Raw genomic sequence first — 21,037 nt, 5'->3', positions numbered from 1 at the left:
TAATCAAAAAGGACAGTTTCCAATTTGCCGCTGGTAAGTTTATTACATGATTATTAAGTTCAAATAAAAAAATAAAAACTAAAATTTTAGCAGGGAGGCTAGAGCCAGAATCTGAGAGAGGTTTCCTGTCCCCAGACTCCCTGGCCAAGCCATCTCCTTAACTGAGCTTGACTCTACCCAGTTCTTCAAGACTTGCATCTGTACCCTGGGCATCTCTGCTGTTCTCGCTGGAGTTCTGGGCTCCAGACACTGGGGTTTTAGTGAGAGCCCCATATACACCCATGGCCTGCAGAGAGAGGAAGAACCATCAGGACACTGCAGAAGATCCGCTCCAGACCAGACAGGAGCCGCTCAACTCCTTTGTTCCCTTTGCTTTCCCCTTTCTCTCTCTCTTTTTTTTTTCTTCGAGACCGGGTTTCTCTGTTGTAGCTTTGGAACCTGTCCTGGAACTAGCTCCTGTAGACCAGGCTGGCCTCGAACTCTCAGAGATCCACCTGCCTCTGCCTCCCGAGTGCTGGGATTAAAGGCGTGTGCCACCACCACCCGGCTCCCTTTTCTCTTTCATCCTCTCTTCCCCTTTTTCTGAGCCAAGGTTGCGAACTTCCTGCATCTCCTGAGTGCTGATATTACAGGCATGTACCACCATCCCCAGCCCCTTGTTTTTTCTTGTTCCTTCAAGTTTCCTAAGCATTGCAGTCAGTGATAAGAATCCTGCAAACGATAACCCCGGGGTGACTCAGAACACTGGCACAGGTATCTGCAGGACTGAGTGGGGATTTCCATTCTTAGCTCCTGACACTGTTATTGTACGCTTGTCTTCAAAGAGCTCTAACCTGAGCCACCATACTTGTGACGTCACTGGGGTTGGAGGGCAGTAGGACTGTGTTGGAGTCCTTGGCAAGCTTGGAGAACGCGTTGACATACTGCTCAGCCACAGTCAGTGAAGCTGCTGCATCTCCATTCTGTGGGCACAGAGGGTTAAAATCAAAGGTCACAAATTTAAGGAGAAGAGAAAGGCCAGGTTCCTGGAGAAGCGGTATACAAATCCTAATACAAAGCTCATGTCGTCTGGCTTAATGGAGTCCACAGTGTCAGGAACCCTCCATAAGGGTAGGTGAGCGGAACCCTTTAATTGTCTATTCCTACCCCCCATTCCCACCCATCGGCCTCTCACATGTTGAGTCAAAGCTGAAGCCAGGATTCGAATCGCTTCAGCTTTAGCCTTGGCCTTGGCCAGAACAGCACTGGCCTCTCCTGGAAGGGAAAAAAAAGACAGTTTGACCCAAGAAATGAGAGTACCCCAAAGTTCCTGCTCCAGCACTTCCCTCAGCCTCTATGCTACTCACCTGCTGCCTGATTTATCTGTTCAGCCTTTTCTGCTTCCGAGGCCAGAATCTGGGCCTGCTTCTTCCCCTCTGCCACATTGATAGCTGACTCTCGTGTCCCTTCAGACTCTAGAACTGTGGCCCGTTTCCGCCGCTCTGCCTCTACCTGGAAGCCCCGACGACCCCCCATCAAGAAGAAGCCAGGGGGAACCCTACCCAGGACTTACAGCTCTATCTACCACAGTAGGGGATTCTGATCCCGCCCCCACCTGCATCTGCATAGACTCTTTGACTCGGGGTGGCACATGGATATCCTTGATCTCATAGCGCAGGCAGCGGATACCCCAGTAGTCAGCAGCTTGGTTGATGGCGTCCACAATGTGGGCATTCAGGGACTCCCGCTCCTAGGGATAAATGTGAGCAGGTACAAGTCACTGTAGCTATCAAGAGCCTAAACTGGGAAGGTCCCGGGCTAATCTTGATCTCCAGAAAAGCTCTGGCCGGGCAAGGAATGTGCCCCCAAGCCCTCGGGCCCAGATCTGCTTACTCGAAACACTTTGTCCAGAGAGAGTTTGCCAAGCTCTGATCTCATCGTCGTCTGAGCTAACTGGGTGACAGCATACTCAGGGTCTTCCACACCATAACTTGCCTGAAAATGGCAAGTACGGGGTAAGAAATAAAGATGCATTTTAATGAGGGGCAGTTGAGAAGGCCTGATAAAGCCGGGGCAGATACCTTGTAAGGATCCATAATCCGCAGGTAAAGGACTCCGTCTATTTGCAGAGTTACATTGTCTACAGAAGCAAAAGAAAGAGAAAAGGAAGGTGGTCAGGCCTCTTGTCCCAACCAGCTCTTGTTTCAAACTAAGCCCCAGATAATGGCAATCACATCTGAATGCACTTAGCGCATCCCCATCACCCCGTGTCTCTCACCAAGGGTCACAGCCGACTGCTCCGGAACATTGATGACAATTTCCTTGAGACTCTGCACATATCGGATTCGGTCTAACACAGGGATGAGGATATTCAAGCCCTGGGAAAAGAAGTCATAGGTTCTCAGTGGGAGTAATAAACCTGAAATCCAAGCTAAGTTTGGAGTAAGCAGAAAGTCATGTACGGACCCCAGGAAAGCGATAGCTTCTACCAGGACGCGTCCTCAAAGGCTGAGGTGTCACTGATAGGGAAACCTAAGAGCACAAGGATGAAAGACTAGGCTACTGAATGTCAAGAGAATGGGAGCCAGCAAGAATTGGCATTTTTAGGCAGACAGGTGAGGCTGAGAGGAAGGTTAGCTTCAAGAATGCAGCCTGTGGAATACTTGGGTAAAAGGAAAGCAGCCGAACACGGATGTGAGGGTCAGGGGCTCTGTCAGATCTGGTCCCCGCTAGAAATGGTCCCTAGTAGTCAAAAGGCAAAAGTGTAGACAGGCCCCGGGTAAGCCCCACTCCCACATGAGTAAGAGACCCGATCACTTGGCTGGCTGGAGGAGGACAAAAGAGATTCTCACAGGTTCCAGGATCCGGTGGAAACGGCCCATCCGCTCCACCACCCAGGCCTCCTGCTGAGGCACAAACAGCACCACGGTGTTTCGGGGCAGTCCAGAGGAGGCGCGGCGCGGAGCGCGGCCAGAAGCCTGCACAGAGCCCTGAAGAAAGAGCAGAGTCGACTGAGGACGCGGCGCGGAACCCGACTTCTATTCGAAAGGCATATCCCTAAATCGCGACCCCCAAGGATCCCCGGAGAATGACTCACGTGGGGACCATGACCTCTGACCCCAGTCCTTCCCCAAAGTTGGAATCCCGCTCCTTCCCAGCTGAGGACCCAGGTGATTTCTGTCCCGGGCCTCTGAAGAAGGTTGCCTCGTCCTCACCCTCAGCAGAAGGGCTCCAGTGCCCCGCGCCGCGCGCGCCAGCATTTCCCACAGCCTCAGTGACCTCCGGAACCAACGAGAGGTGGGGCAGAGCGGTCTCTCCTGAAGCCTAAACCCGAGCCCTTCCTCCTGATGTTCCACTCCGCCCGACGTACTTCCGGCGTCTCATTCCACTTTTGCCCTCGTCCGTCCCGCCCCCCAATCGGCGTACTTAGCAGAGCGTACGTCAAATCGTTCCCTGGGAAACGTAGACTTTGAAGAGAGAGCCCGAGGCTGCAAGTTTGTTCTGGGTGTCAAGAAATTCCTGGGTATTGTAGTCGAAACCGAGGTAATAGTCTGTCTGCAAGTGGTACAGAAACACCTCCCACCAAATTCTGTATCCACAGCCGTGACTCAGTTTACTCCTCAGCTCGTATAACTGCCCTAATCTGTCACCATAACAATCAGTGGTTTGGCGCTGACGAGTTGCCGTGGTTGCCATAGTGACATTCTTGGGTAGTCGGGCTGTTGTGCCCAACCCACCCACTGGGGACTGACCCCCATTCCCGTTGTCATGGTAACCAGGAGGCCTAACTTTGCTTGACGACTGGGCGGAGATTTTTTTTTCCCCTCTTCCTTCTTTTCCCAAGGCGTCAACAGTTCTTTCCATATTTTCTGAGCCAGATACTGTCAGGCGTGATTTCCTTACGTTGAGGCCAGCAAAGAGCCTCAGTCTTTCATTTTGTCTGGAGCATGTCACCTTGCTCAATCTCTGACACTCTCGAATACAGCCCTTAAACGGCCTGTATTACCATCTTTTTCTTTTCTTTTTTTAAAATATTTATTTATTTATTTATTATGTATACAATATCCTGTCTGCAGGCCAGAAGAGGGCACCAGACCTCACTACAGATGGTTGTGAGCCACCATGTGGTTGCTGGGATTTGAACTCAGGACCTTTGGAAGAACAAACAATGCTCTTAACCACTGAGCCATCTCTCCAGCTCTATTACCATCTTTTTCATCCTTGTTCGACATACAAGGACAATGAGGTTCTGAAGGGCTGAAGTGACCTAGGGAATTAGTGTAAGAATCCAGATCCTCAGAGTTTAGCTTTTATAGCTTCACTCTACCCTCCCACCCCCAACACCTTATCATATGAAGAGGAATAGGACTATGCTCCAAGAATCAGCCCGACTTCGCCTAAGATCCCACGGGGTTAGCAGCCTGTTGCTTCCCCTTTAGAAGAGAGAACAGTTCCAGCTCCATTAGGTCCTACCTCTCCATCCGCATCCTCTGAACACAGAAAAAAAGTAGAACTTAGTTCAAGTTTCCAAACAAGAATTTATTTTTTTTTCTAAAAAAATGTACCAGGTACGATTTTTTCCTGTTTTTTGTTTTGTTTTCAAGTTTCAGCAAATGCTTGTTCCCCTCAGTCAAGCCCCAAGAGATAACAGTTGAGGCTGGGCCAGAGTCTTGAGTGGGGAATGTGGTAACTGGAAACCACATGACCGAATAAGAGGGGCACCCCTCATCCCAGCTGAGGTAGGTGGGTCAGAGTCTGGTCAGGTGAGAGGAGGCTCCCCAGTCCTTAGGCCTGACTCTGTCCCTGGACACCTTCCTCAGTCAGGACCCCAAAGCAAGGAAACACAGGCAGGAGGAGAGGGACAACTGAGTCTGAAGCCCTAGGTAAGGGGTGGTTGAACCCCTATGTCACACATACATGCACATTCTCTCCCTCACACACACACCCACACAAACCCAAGTTTGTGTGCATGCGTATATTTGCACATGCGCAAGCACACACACACGCACTCACACACACACAATCACATTAGCTTTCAAAGATGGATTGGAGGGGAGGGAAGGGAAGGGAATAGAGGAGGATGCAGGAAGCTGAGTCTTTGGTTAGTGACTCAGTTCCTCTGGAATCCACTCTCCGCCCTCAGCCGAGGGAGAGCAGTTCTTCCCTCGCCCCGACATCAGCTTCTTCAAGTCCTGAGGTTGGAGCAGTATCTGAGAGTGGGGTGATGCCAATGATCAGGTTTGGGAGATCACCAAGGCCATCCAATTTGAATAAATTATAAATTAAAAATAAATAAAATAATAAGTGGCCCCTGCCCAGGACAGGGAGGCAACACTGGCATTACTTGCCTAGAAACTTGGGACAATCTCAGGGTAGCTCTAGTTCCTCCCTACTACCTAAGCTGGCCTGGAAAACCCAAGGGAGGGGACAGGCACATGGAGGACCCAGAGTAGACAGAGTATGGAAGGATCAGAAGCTTTAAACACCCAAATAATTAATTTGGGTGTGAGCGTGGTGAGGACTTTAATGAAAGCCTGAAGGGGCTCTCACCATTTCTCCACGATTTACCCTGTCCAGGATGGAGCAGGCTAGGCAGGCTTTGGGCCCACCTAATTTAAGATGATGTGTATCAGGGCAAAGGTGAATAACGTGGATTATGGGGGGCCTCAGTCACAGCCTGCAGTTCATAGGGGAGCCCTGTATCCAGCTCCAGGCTCCGGCGGGAAAAAAGCAGGCGGATGTCTCCATGCAGGCTTAGGCGGCCTGAGCGGGAGCTCCGGAACCTAGGGGAAGACAGCGCGGACCAAGTCAGTGCAGACAGACAGCGCGGACCAAGTCAGTGCAGACAGACAGCGCGGACCAAGTCAGTGCGGGACAGACAGCGCGGACCAAGTCAGTACAGGACAGACAGTGCCGACCAAGTCAGAGCGGGACAGATACCCGGATTTCCCCAGCATTCCCGGGGGCCTGTATTTACCTGAGGTGCAGCAAGTAGCAGAGGAGGCGGTGGGTGGGGTTAGCATTTCCCTCCTCACCTACAGGCACCAAAAAGAGGCGATGGCGCAGGAAGGTCATGTGGGCAGCAGGCATGTCCGAGAAGTCAAAGGTCACAAGGAACATCTTCACCACAGTCTGGTTGGGGTTAAATAAGGTCTGGGGACAGGGTAGTCCAAGTCAGCAGGGTCTATGGGTTAATTTTTCCTCTCTTCCACATCAACTCCCTTTGGGTACCACTCTCTCACTTACCACTTGGATGGTGCCCACCTTGGGCACACTGTAACCCTTCCTCCCCAGAGGATTCAGGTCCACAACACCCTGGGAAGATCAAAATCCATTAGCCAGGCTAGGAAATAGAGAGCCATGCACACTAAACCCTGGCTGCTCTGTAATGTCTCCCCTTGGACTTAGGCTCACCCCATAGTAGAGTTTTGCCCACATGACCCTGCCTAACTCTTAGAAGAAGAACAAGTAAGGCATACCTTTTCCCACTCCTCCTACCCCCAACCCCTCTCAGGTAACTTTGGGGTCATACCAAGAAGGGGGCCGGGGCATTTTGCTCAGAAACATCAAAAAAGGTGACAGTGACAGGCAGCGTGACATGCTGGGGACAGTAAGACCCACTGGCTCCAATCTCTGCAGTAAAGCCCTCAATGTGGCCAGATGGCGCAAAGCGTCCTCGAAGCAATGATTCCTGGTATTGGGGGGAGGGGGGGAGTAGACACAGTCTGAGAGTGATGCCAATTCTTCCCTTTGTCTGTTTGAGCCTCACTCCACCACTGAATTCCTCTCAGGAACCCCTAACCACAAAGGCCAAAAGGAGTTACCTCAAAGTTGCCCAGCAGGGTACGGCTGACAGAAGGGGTAGGAAAGGGGGAGGCACTGGGAGGGCTCAGCAGGCCTGGCCCCTTCCGGAGGCTTCGAAGGGAGCTTCTGGTAAGAGAAGGGGCACATATGGGTTGGTCCGAGTAGTCTGGATAGTCCTATATCCAATCCTTGGGCCCCACTCTTTGCCACTCCCCATGGCTCCCTACTATATATAGTGTTGGGAAAATGAGAGACTTCTGTCTGTGCTCTCATGGCCAGGGTAGAGGGAGAATCTGGTCACTTACAGCTTCAGGCGACGGGCACCTTTCAGCCTCCGCCCCATGGGACTGCAGTCTGTTGGGTCCTATGGTGAAAATATTGAGAAGAGAGACTGACATATTTTGGGATAAGGACTTACTACAAGTTCTCTGAAGAACATCTCTATAGGTCTCTGCCTCCTTCACCTACACAAATGTCCACTTAAAAGTGCTGAGAGTACGCTGGATGTGGTAACATATGCCTGTAATCTTAGCACTCAGGAGACAGAGGCAGGAGGATGAAGAACTCATGCTTGGCTGCATAGGGAGTTTGAAGTCACTCTAGGCTATCTGAGACTTTGTCTCAAAAAAACAAGACCAAGAGACTGGGGTTATATCATGCACACAGCCCTGGGTTCAATCTAGAGCACCACGGACACTACAGTGGGGTGGGGGTGGCAAAAGCCTTGTGTAATCCCAACACTGCACTTGGAAGGTGGAGAAGTTCAAGGTCATCCCTGACAACCTAGGTTTGCCTGGGATACATAAGATCCTGTCTCCAAAGAAAGAAAAATAAAAGAATAGATGAATTCATCCACTGGCTTACCAAAACAGGCTCCTTGGGCCCAGGCAGCAGGTGGCTCCAGAAGGGTGTGGCTTTGGCATCAGAACTATTGGCAGCAAGAGGGCAGCCCAGGGTTCCCCGGCGCCTCCGAGGGGCTGGCCCCTCATCCTCAGAGCTGACATCCAAGGCTTCTCCAGCAGGCAGCAGCCTTCGCTTGGTGGGGCAGGGGCCTGGAGGTCCAGGGCCAGGGGGTGTGTGCTCGGGACTGTGCCCATTGGCAGTTCCAGGGGACTCCCTAGGCCAGGGGCTGCTCCCTTTGCCCACCCTAGCCACTGGGCTCTTACCCCCTGTTTGTGCAAGATTGTGCAAATCAGTGTCAAGTGTGTGCAGCTGGCCTGAAGGGCCTGGCCCTGGAGACTCCCCCAGGTACCCCTGTCCCCCTTGATCTGGGAAAGCCCAGTCTCTGGTGTGCAAAGTATTGCAGGAAGTATTTGAAGAGGGCCAGTGGGTACTTTGGGTCCCTGAAGTCCAAGGTGAGGTGGCACTACCTCCCTGTTCCACAACACAGAGGCCATGATGGGAAAAATGCTGGCTGGCCACACCCAGTCCCAGACCCAGTCCCTCTGGGCTCAAAGGTCCCACAGTAGATGGTTCCTCGGGGGGTAGTCTCTCTCTGGTCCCCAGCCCAGGGCCTCTCTTCAGCTCCCGGGGACCCTCAGTAGGAGGGGCGGGCCGCTTCAGAGCCCTAGGAGGCTCAGAGGCACCAGCTGAAGGGGAAAAGATGGATACCTGGTAGACCCCGGGGGATGTCGCCCCCCCTGCTGGGCTGTAGCCCATGAGCAGGCCACCCTGGAGGGTCCCCTGTCTGACTGGAGGCTGTGAAGGGCCAGCCTCTGGCTCTGAGGATGGAGACGGCTCCGCCTGCACGTGGCGCATGAAGCCCCCCTTGGGTCAGGGGGGGCCCCCCACACGGCCTTTATGCTGGGCCTGGGCTGGGGGGCCTGGGGACATCTGTAAAAAAGAAGAAAAGGAGGTCAGGGGAAATCAAGAATTTTTCTTTCTTCCTGCTGAGTTTCAGACCCTCCTCCATCCTCAGCAGGTGACCTTGAGCAGAATGTGGAGGTAAAGTTGACCGACCCTGGGACCCATTAATGTAATTCAGAGGCTACTCTCAGAATTCCATGCCGGGCTGGGGGACACATTTCGCTCCAGAGTCTTACTGAACTTGTTATTCCCTCCTTCCTGGAAATTACCCCGATGAAGACGCCTCAAGCCTAGGTGTGTGTCTGCTCTTCCTGTCTGATGTCTTGTCCCTCTAGCTTGCAGTCTGGTCCATGCCCACTGCACTGGCAAGGTGACTGCCACCATTCCGTGCAGCTCCTGGACTCAGCTGGACCCTGAAAGCAAAGAGAAAACCTAAGTCAGGATCCCTGAAGCCAAGGGTAAAGATCCCTCCATTAATATGGGCTACTCTATTAGCGCATACACTAAGACATCCTCCCCCTTTGCCACAAGCACTTCTGAAACAGAAGAGGCAGACTTGAGACCCAGGGCCCAGGTAGAAGAGTTGGGCTACTTGAGGAGTCAACAGAGAAGCAAATCGTGCCTGACTGTATTAGGGGTATGAGAGAGTAGAGGCAAGATGAACTATTTGTCCGGGTCACTAGCATGGCGACTGGCCAATAGGGGATAAGATGCCCCAAAGATCAGAGATACCATGTCAGCTAGTAGGTGGATAGGGCAATAATTTACCTCTCTTACTCAAGGCCACCCAATTACACAACCCACTTCCATACGTCTATCCCAAGGGGCAAGTGCCACCCAAGAGCGCCACCGGCAGAGGGGGCAGAGGTCGTGAAGACAGTCACACCCCATCACACACCTACAAGCCTCAAGTCAACTCCACACCAGCCCTTCATATCTGAAACCCCAACTGCCCCCATCAATCTGTCTTCTTAGCAAGAGAAAAGAAATCCAACCAAAAACAAGTGGTAGGAGAGGACCTGATGGGAAGGCACTTTCTGGTTCTCGCCCCTCCCCCCAGGCCCTGCACACCAGAGATAAGGAGGTAGTAGGCAGTGAACTGGAAACAACAGGAGAATCTCTCCACGCCCCTCCCCCAGTGCACAACCAATACTCAAAAAACCTAAACCATTTCTCTGTGCTGCCCAGGCACAAAAGTGGTATTCCTGGGCCAGAAGCCAATATTACAGTGATGAGACTGTTGAGTTGAAGGTCAGCTGTCCCAACGGCCATCCTTATTTGCTCAGCAGTCCTGAGCACTACCAACCACAGGGCCCTTTAGCATAATGCTAGAGGCTGAGGCAGGAGGATCTTGAATCTAGGTCTGGTCTAGCTACATTTTGAGGATCTCTCTCAAAATCAAACAAAACAACAACAACAAAAAAAAAAAAAAAATAAAAACCAGGTTACATCCAGCCTCCACTACACCAGAGAGTTCAAAGGTCATCTGAGGCTACAAGAGACCCTGTCTCAAACAAAACAAAACAAAACAAAAAACAGGCTGGGGTGGTGGTGGCACACACCTTTAATCCCAGCACTTGGGGGGGGGGCAGGTGGATCTCTGAGTTCCAGGCTAGCCTGGTCTACAGAGCAAGTTCCAGGACAGTTAGGGTTACATAGAGAAAACCTGTCTTGAGAGAGAGAGAGAGAGAGAGAGAGAGAGAGAGAGAACAAGAAACAAATTCCAAAAAACTAAACAAAATCCTCTTTCCCACTCCCCTTCCTTGGATAGCTCAAAGCCCATCCCCTCTGAAGGTCTCTCCTCTGAGACTTCCCCATGATGGTCACCACATCCTGCAACCCAATAAATACTTCTGTTCACTTTTGATCATGCCAGACCTGAGGACAGGCCCAGTTTTAAGCTCAGGAGAAACACACAAGCCTGGAAAAAGCCTAAATACCAGCCCTAGTGAGCTGGGCAGCAGTTCTGACAGAGCAGAGAAAGCCTCCCCGAGGACAGGGAGAATTGCAACAGCAGATGTGGTGGTAGGAGGCAGAGAGAAAGGAGACATTTACACTTAGGGACTGAAAAGCTCTCCCGCGTCAACAACCCCCATCATTGCAGGTCACACGTTCCCCCTTCCCCAGACCTCCTTAGCATGGAGATCCTGAGAGTATTCTGGTCCTTGATGGTGGGTGAGATGGCTAGAAAGAGGAGAACACTAATAATGGAAGTGTGTTCAGAGAGTACAATCTGTTCTCATCTCTGCCCCTCCTATTCTCCACCCAGGTCTTAAAGTTCAAGAAGGGCATTTTCCTTAGCATCCCAATTTCCAGGTCATCTCAGTTGGCCTCCCGAGTCCTTGCCTCGAGGAAGTCAGGTGATGGCATGATGCTCTACTTGACCCCAGCATGCCTGGCATCTGCTCATTAACCCAGAGCCCATTAGTTCCCTCCCTGTCGAGAGACGCTCGAAGATTCACTCCTCTGCCACCCAGCCGGTCTGGCTTTAGACCATGGCTTCAAGCTGACTCATGGGGCAGGACTGCAGGGAGGGGGCACAGGCCAGGATAAGCCAAACCTCACCCTCCATGCAGGGGATGGGCAGCAGCTGGCATTAAACAGCTGTGCCAGACTGTGGCTGCCAAGGACTACAGCTCCCAACATGCTGAGAACAAGGCCAGCAAAAACAACAAGTCCCAGAATACCATGAGGTCTGTACCCTCAGATACTTGTTAGGCCCAGGAGGTGGGAGAGGTTCTAGTATAGGAAGAACACCTAGGCTCACTCTTTCCTTCCCTCCAGTGTTCACGACACCCATATCACCCTGACCAAGGAGTGTTCCGGGAAGAATTCTTATCCATGTGTTTTTTCACTCTTATCCTATGCAGAGTACTGCTGCTCACTGCTGTACGTTTTGTCCTCACACATGGCTACACACGCTACGGTAAATGTTCTAAGACCACCACTGTGAGTAGGAAGGTCAGCCTCTTTCACCCTCCCTCTGGCTCCTGACCTAGAGTCCTTCACCCTTAAGAGAGAGGGAGCAGACTTCAGCAACCCCTTCAAACTCAAACGAGTAGACTCACCTTGGCTCCTGGACTCCTCGTTCTGGACGATCCCCCACCCCCTGTTTAGCCTCCCAGGTCGGTTCTCACTCCCTTCCTCTTCACAACCTGGGGCAGGCCCCATAACCTGCAGAGGCTTTGAAGATCTGCACCTTCCACCTAGTACACACTCACCCCGCTCCCAAATTGGCTCCGCTGCGGTGGCCGCTGCTCCGGGCCCTTCCGTCCCGTCCCGGTCCCTCCCCTCGGATAACCAGTCTCCCCTGTTACGGGCCCCCAACCCAGACAAAGGGTGGCTTAGGCTGAGAGCCTTGCTCTTGCTTGGCTCTTCTCTGATCAGCTTCGTGTGCAACACTAGCGGGCCCTGGCGTCCGAAGCCCCTCTAGCCGCTGTTGCACCCCTCCCCGCGACGGTCCCTCCCCGGGGCCGCCCCGGCTCCGCGCCGCAGACTCCGCTGCCCCTCTGACTCACAGGCCATTTCCTACCAGCTGATGGGGCCGCCCGCCCCGCCCAGCGCCCGGCCACCCCCGCCACTGCGACCACGGCTGCCACGCCCCCCTCAGACCACACCCTCTTTGGGCATTAAGTATGCTCATTGGCCCAGTGGAGGCCAGCCTCTCCGCAACCTCAAGTGTGAGTCACGCCCTCTCCAAGGGGCGCACATCTATTGGTCCACATAAGGGCAGGCCTACCCAATGTTGCCCCGCCCACCCTCTTAACCCTTTTTCTGTCCAAGACCCAAGTAATTCTCCGTCCTGTCATTTAACCCTTTCAGACTTCATCCTCACCCGTCTCAACAAACGTTTCTCCTCCACCCTTCCTGTTCTGAGGTAAATTAATAGGAAGCTCCAGCCTATTCTTCTCATACCAAAACCAAGACTAGATAGGTTCCAAGCCTATTCACCTCTCCCAGCATTCCTAAACAGAGCTCCAAGTGAGAGGGTTGTTGCTATCCAGTAAGCTTCCTAAAGGTCAGAGGGGAAGAAAAAGACCTAACATCAGAGGCTATCTCCATCCATACTGAAAGATGACCCCCTTTTCCCCCTCCTTTTTTTTCTTCTCTCTCTCTCTCTCTCTCTCTCTCTCTCTCTCTCTCTCTCTCTCTCTTTTGGTCTTTGTTTCTAATCCCAGGGAATTCCTGAGACAGGAATATGTTCAAATTTTAGGGACTCAGGCCTTATTCTTTGTATCTCGAAACTCTTCTCGGATTGGGCTTTGAAGCACTTTTGCTGAGAGGCCTCTGCTCTGTTTGAGGAAGCACAGCACCCTAAGAAATTAGTTAAAGAGGCTTCTGCCCAGAGTCACTCCTGAGACGAAGCTGGTCTTCATGACTCAGCTCTCTCGGTCTCACCAACCTCCTCCTGAGTCACTGGGCCCCAGGCCCAGCCCTGTCCAGCCAAATCAAGTGGCAGCAGAATCAGCATCCCTAACCTTTGTCCTCTGGCTCTGCACATAACCAGGTGGAATCTTTGCAAGGACCGGCATTCACAGACACGTTTTTAGAGGGGCTGCTCTGGAGATAACCTAGGAAAATGGATAGCCTTGTCTACCTTGTTCTCTGAATTCAACAGCGAGTCAGACAGGTCGTCACCAAATCAGACCTTTCCTCCCGGCCAGTCACAGAAACAGGAAACAAGAACCAGAGCCAAAAGAAGTAGAGTTCACTCTGTCATAGTTTAAAGGCCCAGTAAGGCCCAAGGTCCTTTTCTGCTGTGCCTATGCTATGAGCCCCCAGGACCGTCAGTTGAAACTGAACTGTAAAGAGACGTCCCCTTCCGCCCTGCTTCCTCTCTGTGCTCTACGATTAGCTACAGCAAACAACAGTTTTCTAGGGTTCTTTCTCCTTACCTCTGATGAGCAGGAAGCCCCCCAAAAAGGATGTACTTCCCTAAGACTGACCTCCCTGCTGCAAGCAGCAGGATTGACAAAATGCCCAAGCCCTCGCAAAACTGCAGCATATCAAAGTGTGGACCTGTTTGCTTAGTAAAGCTCTCTAAGAAGACAGAAGAGACAGAGACCGGTTCAGGAAAGCCCTCAGCAGCTCTGCCGGGTTCTGTTTTACTATCCTACACTCTCAGTCTTCAGCTTTGTACAGAAGTGAGGGGGCAATGTTAAAGGAGTCAGAATCGAAAATATTCCAGGCCTCGGTGTGCCCTGGGGAAAGAAGTTCAATCATGCACGAGGTCATACCTAGCTGCGCTAAACTCTGAGCTTGCATTTTTGTTGTTGTTTTGAGTTTTAGAGCCAAGATCCTGCTGTGTAACCTAGGCTAACCTTGAACTCATGATCCTCTTGCCTTAGCTTCCAGAAGGTTAGGACTACAGGTTATTGGGTGATTTGTTTATTGTCTTTGCTTTGTTTCTTTGAGACAGGGTATCTAGTAGCTGAGACTGTATTTAACACTGGTAATATTTTGCCTCTGCTACTGGTGTGCTGGGATTACCCAGACAGAGCTTGACTTTAATGTTTGGTTATGGTTGTTAGGGCTTTGTGTGTGTGTGTGCGCGCGCGCGCGTGCGCGTATGCGTGTATGTGTGTGTGTGTGTGTGTGTGTAGTCTTGAACTCACAGAGCTCTGCCTGCCTTTAATGAGTTTGAAGCCAGTCTGGTCTACAGAGCAAGTTCCAGGATAGCCAGGGTTACACAGAGAGACCCTGTCTCAAAAAGCAAACAAATGAAAATTATTCACTGCTGGGAATGGTTGCACATGCTTTTATTCCCAGCTCTAGGAAGGCAAAGGCAGGCAGATCTCTGGGAGTTTCAGGCCAGCCTAGCCTACACACAGAGACCCAGGAAAGCCAAGGCTACGTGATGAGACCCTCTCTTAAAAAAACAAACATTTTCTACTTTGTTATGATGATGCAGGTATTTGCATGTATGATGTGTGAGGGCAGAGGAGAGGACGGCCTGGAGAATTTCGTTCTCTTCTTTCACTATGAGGTCAGGGACAGGAATCCAGTCATCAGGACTGCACAGCAAGTGCTCTCATGAGCTGACTAGCCTTACTGCCCACCCTCCTCTTAAAATAAATAGCAGTTATCACTAGTTTAGTTCTTTTCGTGGGGTGATACTTTTTCTGTTTTGTTTTTGAGACATGGTTTCTATCCAGAGAAATATGCGTATCCTTGACTGTCCTGGAACTCATTCTGTAGACCAGGTTGGCCTCATACTCACAGAGATCCACCTGCCTCTGCCTCCTGAGTGTTGGGATCAAGGCGTGCGCCTCAATTTAATTTCTCACAAGCATACACATGTGTTTGTTTGTCTTATTTTTCTCTCTTTTCCTTCTTACTGGCAACTCCGTGAGAACAGCAACTTTGTTCTTAGTGCTAACATTCTCAGAGTCTGGCACACAGTAGGTATTCAATAAAAAATTTAGTGACAAAAACAGTGGGCCCAGATACTGAACAGCAATTTGAAAACTTGAATCTTAACTCTCTCACCAAGTAGCCTTAGGAAAGAAGCCAGTTTCTTTGACCACAAATTTGCAAATTTAAAATGAGAGGTTCTGAGCTGGGTTTGGTGGCAGGCATCTATAATCCCAACATTTGAGAGGAGGACACAGAAAGATTAGGAGTTCAAAGTCATCATAGGCTACATAGTGAGATAGTGAGTTTGAGGACAGCCTGGGTTACTTAAAACCCAGTCCCCAAGTCCAAAATAAACAAAACAAAACAAAACAAAAAACCCAAACAGACAAATAAATAAGGAATCCATTAAACAGTGACCGCTGAGGACATCTACAACCCTGGCCTTATAATCCTAATGGCTAATGCGCACTCTCGTCCATCACAGAGGACAAGCAACCGAATTCCCTGCTGCTGGGAGGGAGCAAAGCAGAAAGGCTATATACTCAGCATAGCAAACTGGTGGCTTTTCTCTTTATGCCCCACCCACTCGCACAAAATGCCCTAGCCCAGAGGAAGCTTGAATGCCTCTGCCCTAGGCCCGCCCCCCTCTGATAAAGAGTGTCTGGGAAGCAGTGTTGCCATAGAAATCAGTGCCTCCTCAAAAGGCTTCAGTCGGCCCTTCTTTACCCCACCCTACCCCATGGCTTTGTCTGTCTTGAGCACCCCTCCCTTCCTCAGCCAGGCTCTCAGCAACTGGGTGGCTGTGTGGGGAGGCTGGCTTGGGGCCCCTTTTCAGCAACACTGTCACACCCGTTCAGTCACGGTGTGGAAGGCAGCCCTTTCCCACCGTCCACAAGCCAATCCAGAGGCAAAAAGGACGGTGGCACCACATTGATTCTCTTGGCCCCACTTTGTGTTCTGACAGTCTACTTCCAGAGCGTAGGGAGCCATTCTCCCTTCATCCCCTAGCTGGGCTAGAACCTTCCATCCCTTCCCAGATCACGCTTACCATAGTGGCCCACCTTTCAAAGCATACAGGACCTTCACTACCTCTCAGCATTCCTCTCTAGAGAACCCCCAGAATTTCTGAGGATCCTGTAATTCCCCACCCAGGAGAAGGACAAAGGCAGAGAAATCAGTTTCTGGCGAGAGGTAAAATGTGGCTTCCAGTCACTTGGGATTTCCTGGCCGAGGTGTTGGTGGTAGTAGCACGGTCTGAGCCTCCATGCTGGTCACCAGGGTCTCTGAACAGTAAGTACAAAGTCTGGAACAGGTCACAGATCCTAGACTGGCAAGAACCAGGCCAGGCCCCAGTGTGAGGAAGGAAGTGGGAAATGAGCACACCCAGAGCATAAGGGCAGGGCAGGGGCTGGGGTGGGGTGGGCAGAGACCAAAGCAGGCTTCTGTAGGAACAGGAACTAGATTGGGGATTGACGGGAACCCAGTGACAGAAAGGGTCCCGAGAGATACTAGTTGGGGAAGGTGTCCTAGCCTCAGCTAGACAGATTCGAAGTAGGATCTAAAGTCACAGTCACACAAACCCTTGAGGCAAGCAGGGTTAGGAGCCTGCTCTCTGTGTACACAAGTCAAAAGGAGGGGTTAGGAGCTCAGCATCCAGTAGCACTAGATGAGCTTCTTGTTCTATTAAGTTCAGCACCCTCACTCCTAGAACACAGACCACAAATGTCTTCCTGGAGGCCCTACAAAGCAGTAGATAGAATGTTACTCTCTAGAAGAATTAGGATTCTCCCCAATAGGGGTGCCTACAACTCCTGCCCTTCACATAGTACCCTATAATCCATCCCTCTTTCTCCACATAACCCCACCAACTCTCCCATATGCTGGACCACCAGCCAGTTTTCCATCACATAGACCCCCATTCTCCTGAAATTCCTCCAAATCGCTCAAGTATCACCTCTAATCCTTCACATCAGACAGCGATCCTTTTTCTCTAACCCTAACCTCCAAATTCACAAAGCACTCCTGCCCTTCCCCCACTACAGCCCCTAGAGAGTGCACCTCCTTGCTCACACACTGAACCCCTAACTGCTCCCCCAATTCCGCATCATCCACTCCAGAACAACAATCTCCAAATTCTTTTCTTCGCTAACGGTGGTCCTACTTCAGGTCTGCCCAAGCCCACCCTTGGCCTTTCCTCCTTTTCCACGCGCACCCCGCCCCACACCTGTAGTTCCGTGGGTCCTGTTGCACTTGAGAAGGTAGTAGGAGCAGTGACTGAGCAGCCTTAGCTGCCTCCTGGGCCCGTAAACCTCGCCCCTTGGGTCCGAGCCCCGCCCCCGCAAAGCCCGGCCCACCCTCTCCCTTGTCCCAGCTCCCACCTTCCCCGGGTTTGTCCCCCTTGCCCCGGTTCTTTAATCCTTCAGACTCCTCCTCTGCAGCAGAAACCACGCCCCTTCCATAACCGCGCCCCTTTCGTCTTCTTTGCATTACCCCAGGATCCTCTGCTTTCCTGAGCACCACCCCCCGATTCCCGCCCCCTTTGGTTCTCTCCGCCTTTCATCAGGACCCAACCCCTTGGATTACAGCCTGGTGGAACTCCTTCCAGGTCCCTTTCACGTGAACACTGTCCCCTCTGGACTGCAGTGACTTTTATCCCCCGCCCCTTCTCCCGCCTGCCTCACCAGGGCACACACGCTCCTTGGCCCGGGTCGGCAGGCTGTGATTGGCGGCGGCTGCCCCAACAGATGACGGAGGAGACAAAGTGACGGCTTCAGGTCGTCTGAGGTCCCACCCCGGCCACGTGCGGCTTCTGTGATGACAGGTCCAGGAGGGCGGGGTTTTGCCTGATCAGTTATAACCCCAAAATGACCAGATCCGGCCGCGGCTGGGGAGCTGGAGTTCCGGCCAAAACTCAATAAACTTTCTCTTTCTAGGTTCCTCTCCCCTCCCCTCCTTTTTTCTCCCCTCCCTTCCTCTTCCCTCCCTTCCTCTCCCTTCTCCTTCCCTTCTCTCTTCTTTTCTTTTAAAGTGTCCCATTTTACTGTAAACTGGCCTCTAACTCGCCGTTCTTCTGCCTTCCCCCTCCTCCCAAATGCTTGAGTTCCCGATGTGTTCTTACTGGTGTGAAAGAGTCTCTTGAGGATCTTCAGCCTCTGTAAAGACTCTGAGTTAGTAATGTGTATTTGTCCAAATGAACATCCGAGAGGTTTGCAACAACATAGTGTATAGGAATCACAGGGGTCTAAGAAAAGTGGAGGAATCGGAAGAGTGGGGTTACAGTTTAGCTAAATTATATGGTCGGGTCTGGGTCCGGGAATGGGCGGTAGGAGTCACATCTGTTTCTGTTGAGGCTCAAGGAAATGTGTGACCTTGTATCGAAAGTAGGGAGGTGAGACGCAGAGGGAATTTTTTTTTTTTTTTGCAGTAGATTTCTCTAGCAAAAGAAGACTCTCAGTAATAAACAGAGACCTCCCTCAAAGTAGAAAAACACAAATGAAAATACATGGTGCTGTTACTTGAAAGGTAAGGTACTGAAATGGAGCTATGAGAGCCTGAAACTGATGAAGAAAAGTATTTTGCCTTGCAAAGGTACCGAGTGAACCATCTGAAAGCCAGAAAGCAGATGCGTTGCAAAGTGGAGGATTTGAGTCTTCCGGAGGAGATCCAGGAGCGCAGAGATGTAGCCCAGGTACCGGTAGGTGGCAGCACAGGACACTTGTAGAACTCAGGCTAGCGGCAGAGCCAGTTGGGGGCCTTCCTGGTGCTTTGACAGGGTTGGTTCTGATAAATAGAGAAAGAAGTTCTTGGAGGCTCTGATTCTTTAGGCTCTGTGACTTTAGTTAATGTGTGTGTGTTTATTCATTTGTATTGTTTGTGCTTTGAGATGGGGTCTATCTTACTCCAGTGGTACTGGCTTAGAACTCACAGTGTAGCCCAAGCTGGCTTTGAATGTGCGACGATCCTTTGGTCTCAGTTGCTTGTGAAGTAGGATGGGGGGGGGGTGAGCAGTGAGTAAAGTAAACTGGTCAATTCAGTACCAAAGGTGTGCTACACAGATACAAACAAAAGAAAAGAAAAAAATCTCCACCTTTAAGAAATTCACTTATGCAGTCTGGAGAGTTTGTAGTGACCTGAGCTCAGAACTGTCTGCAACTCCAACTCCGTGGGACCTGACACTGGCTATTTGCTTTTGCCAGCACCTGCAGGTACATCTGTATAATTAAAATCTTTTTTAAATTTTTTTCTAATTTTTCGAGACAGGATTTTTCTGTGTAGCCCTGACTATCCTGAAACTCAAGTTGTAGACCAGGCTGAATTTACAGAGATCTGCTTTCCTCTGCCTCCCAAGTGCTGGGATTAAAGGTGTGTGCCACCACTGACTGCTAAAATAAATCTTTAATCCCAGCGTTTGGGAGGGAGAGACAGGCTGATCACTGTGAGTTTGAGGCCAGCCTGGTTTACACAGTAGGATAGCCAGGGCTACATTAAGAGACTTTGTTTGTTTGTTTTTTTAAAAAGGATTGTGCCAACAGAGTTGTATGTATGCATGTATGTGTGCACATGCACGTGAGTACAAGCCCGCATACATGCTCATACCACATGGCATGTGTGAATGTCATAGGATAAATTTTCTGGAGTCTGTCTCTCGTACCATCATGTAGGGTCTAGGGACCAAACTCAGGTTGTCAGACTTGACAGCAAAGGGCCTTTATCCACTGAGTCATGATGTGGGGTTCTGTAACACCCGGTTTTGGTGTTACACCCTCGGTACAGTTCGCGAGCAGCTGTACCGAATGCGAGTCCGGGCAAGGGCCTGGAGATTGAACAGAAGACACAGAGACCAGGGTCGATAGGAGATCAAGCGAATGCCGTTTATTCAGACTTGGGGAAGCCCTTTTCTACCTAACTGCAGCACAAAGATCTCACCACCCAGGGAGGTGGGAAATAAACACACAGGAAGCTTAGTTAACAATGGAGAAGATTGCCTGCAACTAAATCACCAGGTGGGGCAGGGATAGCACGGAAACACACAGGAAGCTTAGTTAACAAATAACAAACTGTCCCCGCCAATGCACCCTAGGAATAAGGGAGACCAGGGGCCCACAGGATTCCCCTCTGTATGCTGTGAATAGGTTTTATTACCATTGGTTAATAAAGAAACTAATTAATATAGTTTTGTGTGATTATTTGTGTCTGTGTGTCCGGGAGATGAAATCGCAATCTCTGATTGCAGAGCCAGCTCACCAGTCCCAGAACAACGTTGTTTTTAGATTTACAGAACTATCCCATACATACCTCAAACCCAGTTCCGTTATATTATTATTTCTGTAATGGGAGTTAAACTTAGGGCACTGTACACCCCAGGCAAGCAATCCACCACTGACTATTCAAACTCCGTTTATTATAAAGACCATACAGTATATGGGTCATTTATTATGATTAAAGAAACAATATTGGTACAGTATCATTGATTAACATTGATGTTTTATATAGGTTTTCTTAGTTTCTTTTTTTCCCGTGTTAGGATTCCTTTCAGGATTGCACATCATATGAAGTAACCTTACGCTTCTGTTTGGCTGTGACAGCCTTTCAGGTTTACTTGATTATTGATGATCTTTAACAGAATCTCAATTTGTGTTCTGACTCGGACTCCCAAGAGCAGGGATTACACATGTGCCCACCACATCTGGATCCTAAGATTCTTCTTTAGTCAATTGGATCTGAATGTGTATTAGAAACCTGTAATCCCAATGCTGGGTAGATGCAGAGGCAAGAGGATAAGAGTCATGGCTAGCCTCTGCTACTTAGATCAGGTGATACAAACCTGGGTTATATAGGGCCCTGTCCCAAAGGGGAAAATAGCATCTGGGGAGTGGCTCAGTGGGTAAAGTGTCTGCTGTGTAAACATGAGGGCCAGAGTTTAGATCCCAAGCACCCATATAAATGCTGGGCATGCATGATGGCTCTGCCAATACATTAATTTTTTTCTACAAGACCCTTTTTCTGGGTGGTGGTGGCCTTTAATCCCAGCACTTGGAAGGCTGGGAGGATATCTGTGAGTTTGAGGCCAGCCTAGTCTACAGAAGTAGTT

At 50.6% G+C, this 21,037-nt stretch overlaps 2 protein-coding genes across 8 annotated transcripts; both read right to left on the bottom strand.

Moving 5' to 3' along the window:
- Nucleotides 1-16: 16 nt before the first annotated feature.
- On the bottom strand, nt 17-3,349 carry Stoml2 (stomatin like 2). The gene is made up of 10 exons (XM_050155962.1): nt 3,195-3,349; nt 2,832-2,969; nt 2,258-2,357; nt 2,061-2,119; nt 1,873-1,974; nt 1,595-1,729; nt 1,347-1,491; nt 1,175-1,254; nt 834-962; nt 17-286 (listed from the first exon to the last, which is right to left on the bottom strand). Exons 1-10 carry the CDS (start codon nt 3,237-3,239, stop codon nt 158-160), a joined length of 1,062 nt encoding a protein of 353 aa, XP_050011919.1. The 5' UTR covers nt 3,240-3,349; the 3' UTR covers nt 17-157.
- Nucleotides 3,350-4,503: 1,154 nt separating this feature from the next.
- Nucleotides 4,504-17,345, bottom strand: Atosb (atos homolog B). 7 transcript variants are annotated; one of them, XM_050156035.1, is made up of 9 exons: nt 17,325-17,345; nt 8,859-9,002; nt 7,648-8,616; nt 7,089-7,147; nt 6,804-6,909; nt 6,512-6,670; nt 6,226-6,294; nt 5,957-6,132; nt 4,504-5,762 (listed from the first exon to the last, which is right to left on the bottom strand). In XM_050156035.1, the coding sequence occupies exons 3-9, from the start codon at nt 8,539-8,541 to the stop codon at nt 5,609-5,611; spliced, it is 1,617 nt and encodes a 538-aa protein (XP_050011992.1). In that variant the 5' UTR covers nt 8,542-8,616; nt 8,859-9,002; nt 17,325-17,345; the 3' UTR covers nt 4,504-5,608. The 7 variants fall into 7 exon arrangements, with proteins under 7 accessions (XP_050011992.1, XP_050011989.1, XP_050011991.1 ...); XM_050156032.1 differs by lacking the exon at nt 17,325-17,345 and adding an exon at nt 17,171-17,297; XM_050156034.1 differs by lacking the exon at nt 17,325-17,345 and adding an exon at nt 12,108-12,169.
- Nucleotides 17,346-21,037: the final 3,692 nt, after the last annotated feature.

Source organism: Alexandromys fortis, unplaced genomic scaffold, assembly GCF_014885135.2.
Source record: "Alexandromys fortis isolate MF-2015 unplaced genomic scaffold, M_Fortis_MF-2015_v1.1 scaffold_92, whole genome shotgun sequence".
NCBI lineage: Eukaryota > Metazoa > Chordata > Mammalia > Rodentia > Cricetidae > Alexandromys > Alexandromys fortis.
This window is presented reverse-complemented; position numbering and strand designations above follow the sequence as displayed.

Bases quoted from the DNA above. Each gene is read 5' to 3' on its own strand.
- Atosb (XM_050156035.1), bottom strand. From the start codon at position 8,541: ATGCGCCACGTGCAGGCGGAGCCGTCTCCATCCTCAGAGCCAGAGGCT. The intron at 6,671-6,803 runs GTAACTCCTTTT...CCCCAATACCAG, and splicing joins CCCTGCTGGGCAACTTTGAG to GAATCATTGCTTCGAGGACG. The intron at 6,133-6,225 runs GTAAGTGAGAGA...CCCTGTCCCCAG, and splicing joins AGGTGGGCACCATCCAAGTG to ACCTTATTTAACCCCAACCA.
- Stoml2 (XM_050155962.1), bottom strand. From the start codon at position 3,239: ATGCTGGCGCGCGCGGCGCGGGGCACTGGAGCCCTTCTGCTGAGG. The intron at 1,492-1,594 runs GTGGGGGCGGGA...CGGGGCTTCCAG, and splicing joins AAGAGTCTATGCAGATGCAG to GTAGAGGCAGAGCGGCGGAA. The intron at 963-1,174 runs GTGAGAGGCCGA...CTGTGCCCACAG, and splicing joins CTTCAGCTTTGACTCAACAT to AATGGAGATGCAGCAGCTTC.